A 7528-nucleotide genomic window follows, 5' to 3' on the forward strand; every position below is an offset into this window, starting at 1 on the left:
ATTCCAAGCCATCTCCACATTCAGCATGGAACTCAAAGCAGGGCTCAGTTTCATAACCCTGAGATCATGACCTGAGGCTAAACAAAGAGTCAGATGCTTAACCAACTGTGCACCACTCAGGTGCCCCAAAAAACATTTTTAAAAATTTAATAGTTGGTGTCATTTTGGATGCTATCACATGAACCTTTGAGAGGAGACTTGAGAATATAAGAAACATTTATTTCCTTTGTCTTATTTATTTTAGATTTTATTTATTTATCTGAGAGAATAAGAGAGAGTGAGCAGGGGAGCAAGAAGGGCAGAAAGGGAGAAGCAGACACCTCACTGAGCAGGGTGCCCGACATGGGACTCTGTCCCAGGACCCTGAGATCATGACCTGAGCCAAAGGCAGATGGCTTAACCAACTGAACCACCCAGGCGCCCCTATTTCCTTTGTCTTAGACTTTTATTTACTTTAGCTTATTTTTAATGGCTTTTTAGCATTTAATGAACACCATTGTACTGAGTATTCTACATGCATTTTGGTTTGATTTTCATAAATACCTATATATAAAATAAACTTGGTTAAGTAATTTGCTCTAGGTTACACAGTAAGTGGCAGAATCCAAGAAAGACTGTATTTTAATGTTACATATTATAATTTCCTCAAATAGTTAGAGATACTGGTCCACTCAGAAAATAATTTTATATGTCTAGTGCTATGTTGGTTGTAGAGATAAATGAAACAATATAATCTCAGTTCATGTCCTTGTTAATATTCTGTCAACACTGAGAGTTTTCTCTCTTATATGGAGAAGTGAAACTTGTTCTTAGTGTTCTTGTAAGTTTTATTTATCACATGAACAAGAGTTTAACAAAAGTCAGTATTTGAACAGAAATAGAAAATTACATAAACTCATTATGTTAAATAGTGTTCATGTTGTATAATCTGTTCTAAATGTTGTGTAATCATTTTTATATAGTTCTAACAAAGGCACAAGTTTTTTTAAAGTAATAATGAATTTTCTTCTTTCTTTCTACAGATGGCTGGTACCATTGATATGACTCTTCAAAGTGACATTATGACAATGTTTGAAAACAACTTTGATTAAAACTTACTAACCATCAACTTAAAATGAATGATATAAAAGATTAAAATGCATATGGTAAATGATTGATTTCAAACACCAAGATACCAATCTTATATTGTATTTTGACTGCTCTAAAATGATTAAACAGTTTTCACATATATTTTTAATAGCTATATGTTCATTTTCTAAATGGTATAATTTGCAGGGAATTATATTTTGGATCCCTAAAAATTGAATAAATTCCCAGATGTTATTCATATTATAAATAATTGTCTGCTGTGTATTATAGGCCCTTTGTAAGCAGTGAAGATCTAAAAGAGATAGCCTCTTCTTGTTTAAAAATGAAAAATATATAAAAGTGTAACAAAAATAGCCCCTATTGAGTTTTTAACTTTTAAAACAAATGCCTCTCTGCCTTAAAATATTTAGGACCTTTAACAAATAATACTGTTTTGTTTTTTTTTTTACCATTAGGCTACATAAAATTCTCTGCTGATTCAAAAGTTATAAAATTCTCTGCTGTATCCAAAAGTTATATTGAAATTTGGTTTAAAGAGAATGTTACCTATGGTTTGGATAATGTTAAATTTGAGCAAAATAATAGCAATATTATGATGTAAGTTTCTATAGGAACTTATACAATTCTTATATGCATATGTGATACCAATGAATGTTTACATTTTTACTTAACTATGTAGTCTTTAAATGTGTAAATTATTTTTGTTTCATCATTCTCCAGTTGCAATTATGTATAAGTCATGTGTATCCACTTCATATATTTTAACGTTTTAGACTCTTGAAGTGTAACATGATTCAGGCCCCATTATGAAACCATCTAAAGTAAAAATTCAGAATGAGTGTATATTATAGAGAGAAAGAGGAAAAGTTTCCTTGACTTCATTTGTTTTTATAATCAGTATAATTTTTTGAAATATCTAAACTACAGCCATTTAAAAAATATCATCACTTGTGGCTAAAATGGTGGTGACACCTTCATGAAATATAGCTAGAATTAAAGTGGTAATCGTACCCATTCAAGTATAGCTAATTTTTTTTAAAGATTTTATTTATTTATTTGAGAGAGGGAGAGAGAACACAAGCCAGGGGGTAAGACAGAGGGAGAAGTAGGCTCCCCACTGAACAGGAAGCCCTGTATGGGGCTTGATCCCAGGATCCTGGGAGCATGACCTGACCTGAAGGCAGATGATAATAGACTGAGCCACCCAGGCACCTTTCGCCTGTAGATATTTTTAAGCAAGGAATTAGTATGCATATACTAAGTAGTTTGCATTGTTATTTTTCTAAAAGATCGTTCATAGATTAGATCTATCTCTCTATATTCTAGCATATATATGTGTGTATATATATATATAGATTTTTTTTTTAGGATGATACATCAGATATACATAGTGGTTAGCTCTAGGTGATGGAATTACAGGGTGTTTGTGTTTTTCATTTAAGACATTTCAGTGTTTTCTGGTTTTTAATATTAGGTAATACTTTAAGATCTGTGGGAAATTTTGCATTTTGAAGAGAGAATGAAAATAGTAAAGATTTACTTCTGTCAAGTACACATTAAATCTTTCAATAGCTGCCTTTAAACAACTAATAAAACTTATGAATCAATGAGCTTTGGCTACATCTGAAAAAAGAAAATTCAGTTTTATTAACATCTTATATTAAAGAATAACGGCTTACTTACGGTTTACCTAGTAACATTGGAGGAGCCCTGATAGAGAGCTGTGTTATGGTTATCGCTGTTTTGTTTAACCAGCTTAACACTTTAACCTTCACTGGGTCAACAGACTTTTGATAGGTTGGTTGAAGTCAGTTTAGCAGAGAAAATATCAGTTTACATAACTCATCCTTCCTGTAAATGCTTTTGTTCCTTATACTATGCTTAATTCCTACATCAAGCGTTGTGTTTTTTGTTTTGTTTTGTTTTTTAGCTTTTCAGAACTTCTTATGGAGTTTACTTCTGTTAATTTTATGCATGAAATACTGCACGTAACTTATTTGCCTTCAACTCAAGCCTGGTTTTGTGAGGACCCCTTTTTTGTCCACATCTCTCACTACTGTCCAACTTGTAAAACTTTTTCATGGTGTTTTCTTGGTTTCTTGATCAGTCATCAGAAACATTCGCTATATGACCAAACTTACTGTTTGTTTCCCGCTCCTTTTTTTTGGGTACTTGAGTTGTTCTGGAAATGTGGTCTCTGGAGCAGCTTCCTCAGCATCCTCTGAGAATGTTTAGAAATGCAAATTCTCAAACTTCAGAATTATTTAACCAGAAACTCTGGTGTAGGATTCAGCAGTCTTTTTAGTCGAATACTCCTTCCAGGTGATTCTAATACACACTAAAATTTGAGAACACTACTCTGATGGAACCTGGGCTCTCTGATGTAGGCTCTCATTTGTGCCTGTTTCTTCTCACTAGTGTTTCTCTTAACCTTTGGGGTGCCACTTGCAGACTATCCTCTCCTCTACCCCCTACCTTCTTCCCTAAAAACCCCCAGCTTAGGGTTTTTCATGATCATAAGACCATACCACCCTTAGTCATTTACTATCCCTGGTTCACTCCTTATTCCCCAAAGATTTTAGTCTCTCACTGTTTCTAATTGACACCTCAGTCCCTTGAACTCTCCTAATGATCTTAATAGCTAATCAACTTTAGCCATTCCTTTGTCATTGCCAATAATTTAAATTTTTCTTTAGTCTCGATTTCAGGCAAACTTTTACTACTACCTATATTTTTCTAGCTTTCTCCAGATAATGGCTTTGACTCCAACAATCGTTAGACTTTGCTGTGACCTTACAGTCCATCAATCCTGGTACTTTTCACAGTACCTCTCCCCTTCATGGTTTTACTTCTTTCCTTATGCAGGTTTGTTGTACACTATTATTCATAACCACTCCCTTACATAGACCCTCAATCCCATTGTTCCTTTCTTTGTTGTATTCACTTGGCAAAACTCAAATCCTTATTAAATCTGCCTGCCTGCTCTGCACCCATGAAGCTGTTTGTGATTACAGAAACACATGCAACCATGATAACCAGCCTCACTTCAAATTCATGAGCATAAACTCAAGTTAGCCGTAATGCTGCCCAGAGAGCTTACCTACCAAGGTAGAGATAGTAGGAAAGAGTTTTCTTTCCTTCCTATCCCAACTATTGAGATATCAAAACTTGTATAATATTCAGTCTCCTTTTAAAAGGATTTTATTTACTTATTCATGAGAGACAGACAGAGGGAGAAGCAGGCTCCCTGCTTAGCGTTGGAGCCTGACACAGGGCTCCATCCCAGGATCCTGGGATCACGACCTGAGCTGAAGGCAGACTCTTAACCAACTGAGCCACCCAGGTGCCCCTATTTTTCATCTTTTCATGCTCATCCAAATATTGACATGTCAGGACTTTGAGGGGGTTGTTTTTACAAAAACATGATCCTTTATACATGTTACTTGGCAGTTGAGTTTTTCTTAATGCATCAGGAGCATCTGTCTAGGTCTTTAGATGCATAGAGATGGATTCATTCATTCTTTTTTTTTTTTGCATTTTTTAAAATTTAAATTCAGTTAACTAATATATAGTGTATTATTGGTTTTGGAGATAGAGGTCAGTGATTCATCAGTTTTATGTAATACCCAGTGCTCATTACATGATCCGTTCTCTTTTAAAAGACTAAACAACATTCCTTAGAACAGACATATGTCATGATTTATATAATCCCCTGTTGATTCAGTTAATTCCAGTCTTTCTCTACTGAACAATGCTGCAGTAAATATGCCGTGTATATAGCCTTACATAATTGTGCTATTTCTGAAGAGTAGAGCTACTCAAATGGGGTTGCTGGGTTAGAAGTTACAGTCTAACTACAGTTACAGTCTAGGAGTAGTTTTTTATTTTAATAGGAGGTACCAAATAACTTTTCCAGAAAACAAAGATTAGAGCAGGTCACATTCCTAGGAGTCTGAAAGCACCACTTTCCCATTATCCTCACCAGCACTGGATATTACTGCCTTCATTTTCTTTGTTAATCTAAAAGAAAATATTATAATCAGTTTTTTTGCTTTTTATCTACCGGACTTCAAGTGGGTTGATCTTTTATCTGTTAGCTGTGTAACTTGCCTAATAACCAATATCCTTTAGAAATTCTTTTGGTTTATAAGTTTGTACAAAACCCCCTTTTTAGATGGTTTGGAAACATTTTTTCACAATCTACTGTTTGTCTTTTGAGATTTATTGCCTTTTTTCCATTAAAATTTTGAATTTTATGTAGTCGTATGTCTGGATTTTCCTTTATAGTATCTGGCTATTCTACCTTGTTTTGGATTGTATCCCCATGTCAAGATGATAAAGCAGTCTTTATTTTGCACTTAAGATCCAGCTAATTAATTTTTACACTAAGATTCCAGATGGATTAAAGACATTTTTACATACAGTAAGAGATAAGGAACTGCTTTTTTTAATAAATGAACTCTCAGTTATGCTGCTACAATTTACTTACTGCTCCCTGAATTGCAGTAGTTGTCATTCTATGAGAAATTCATAATCACTTTGTTCAATTTTTAAAAATTGAGTGAAATTAAACATTAGAATTTTGATTGGGATTAGATTAGAATCAAATTTAGAGACCTGCCAATTTTATTTCTAGTATTACAAGTAAAACCAGCATGTGACCCATTTTTTAAGGCATTGCCATGCTTGGAGGCAGAAGCTCTCTTGGGAACATCTCTCCCATGCCCCCTCTGCACACATGCACACACATTAGTTGTCAGGAGAGCAGTAAGCAACAGATATTGGGGCTTTCTTGAGCTCAGATGCTAGGACCAGTGTTATGTTAATTGTGCCATGGACCAGTATTGAAGAAGGTCTTCAAGAGGGTGAAGTGGCTAGAGGCGTACGCAGGATCACCACAAATTAAGGTCAAGAAATCAGCTATCAAAGATGAATGATAGGAAAAAAGCTGCAGTGAGTGAGATTAGCATAAACAATGAAAAACACACAGAAATTACTCTTTTATCACACTCTTCCCAGGACTGAAGTAGACTAGCTATTTGTAAAATGTTTAAATAAGACTTCTGGAGGAAAATGAGCAGATTTGGAAAAAGTGAGACTTCAGGAGGGAAAGTGTTACACTAAAAAACTCAATGGATTAAAACAAACAAAAGTAAAGAGAAAATCAATGAGCTATATAACATTTACAAATAAACCAGGACATTGCACAGACAAGGAGAAGGAAAAGAGATTGAGAGCAGGGATTTGCAGAATATACGCCACAGGTCAAATCCAGCTTGCTTGTTTTTAAGTTATTTATTGGAAGACAGACGAGTGTTCTTATATACTGTGTATGGTTGTTAGGTGCCATTATAATGGCAGAGTTCAGTAGGTATAACAGTCTGTGTGGCCCTCAAAGCCCAAAATATCTACTCTCTGATCTCTTACACAAGAGTCAATCTGTGTCAATCCCTGACCTACCTGACCTTGGATGAAATGAAATCTAATCATAGTCTTTGGAAACAACAAAGAGGAGACCATGATTGTGGTTTTCTTAAAAATATAAAATGAATCCTTTTATCCTTAAGTACAACTTATTAAGTAAGATAAAAAGAAATCCATACCTAAGACATTTTTCAGTGGCCTGAACAATACCATAAGCAAAGAGGATTTTGCAGTCAGAGAAATGGAGTTCTCACCAAATAAATTTAAAAGAGTTAACCAGCAGCAGTGACCACCAGAAAGAGTGGAATTAAATCTTCAAAATTTTGACAGAAAAATAACTGTTGGCTTGAAATGTGGAGAAATTTTGGAGGGCTATGACTCCTCCAGTATTAAACATGCATGTGTTAATCGTGAAGTTTATTTTCTTACTGTGTATGTATATATAGCTTTTTTCTGCAGCATAATATCTCTTGATAATGCCCTTTTGGGCATAGTTGTCAATAACAATGTATGGCTGCTGCTTTTTTTTTTTTTCTAAACAAAAAAATGTTCATAATGTTAGGATCTAGTTTTTTGTATTCTCTATGTCTGACTCATTTGTCATGGGAGAGCATGTGTTGATGAAATTCTAAATGTGGTTAAATTTTTCTTTTGTGAGGGAAGGAAAAGCTATACATTTCACTGCTGGTTGCAGATTTCTTTCAGATTACATTCATTGGCTTGTATGTGTACAATATGAAGAGTGATCTGAGGTAATTGTGCTGAACTTATGTTTATCCACTAGTCTTTGATTAAATAAAATTATCAGATTGGAGCTCTATACTCAGAATTATTAAATTATTATAAGACTAATTATTAATTAGTATTAATAATTAAAATATATTATAAAATTATTAAAACGAGGATGAAATAAATGAAAGTTTACCACAAAATGTTCTCCCCTAAAGGAAATGTATAAGGGGTATTCCATTTGGTAATATAGTAATTTGAGAGGCCCTATTCCTTCTAATAATTA

At 34.1% G+C, this 7528-nt stretch overlaps 1 protein-coding gene across 1 annotated transcript in view; it reads left to right on the top strand.

Moving 5' to 3' along the window:
- The window catches only part of BRDT (bromodomain testis associated), a 79460-nt gene extending 78141 nt beyond the window's left edge, over positions 1-1319 (top strand). The window contains exon 19 of the mRNA XM_044238676.1: positions 1023-1319. Coding sequence (XP_044094611.1) covers positions 1023-1091 — 69 coding nt within the window. The 3' untranslated portion in view covers positions 1092-1319. The remainder of the gene's footprint in view (positions 1-1022) is intronic.
- The last annotated feature ends 6209 nt before the right edge of the window (positions 1320-7528 follow it).

Source organism: Neovison vison, chromosome 2 (genome assembly GCF_020171115.1).
Source record: "Neovison vison isolate M4711 chromosome 2, ASM_NN_V1, whole genome shotgun sequence".
Lineage (NCBI taxonomy): Eukaryota > Metazoa > Chordata > Mammalia > Carnivora > Mustelidae > Neogale > Neogale vison.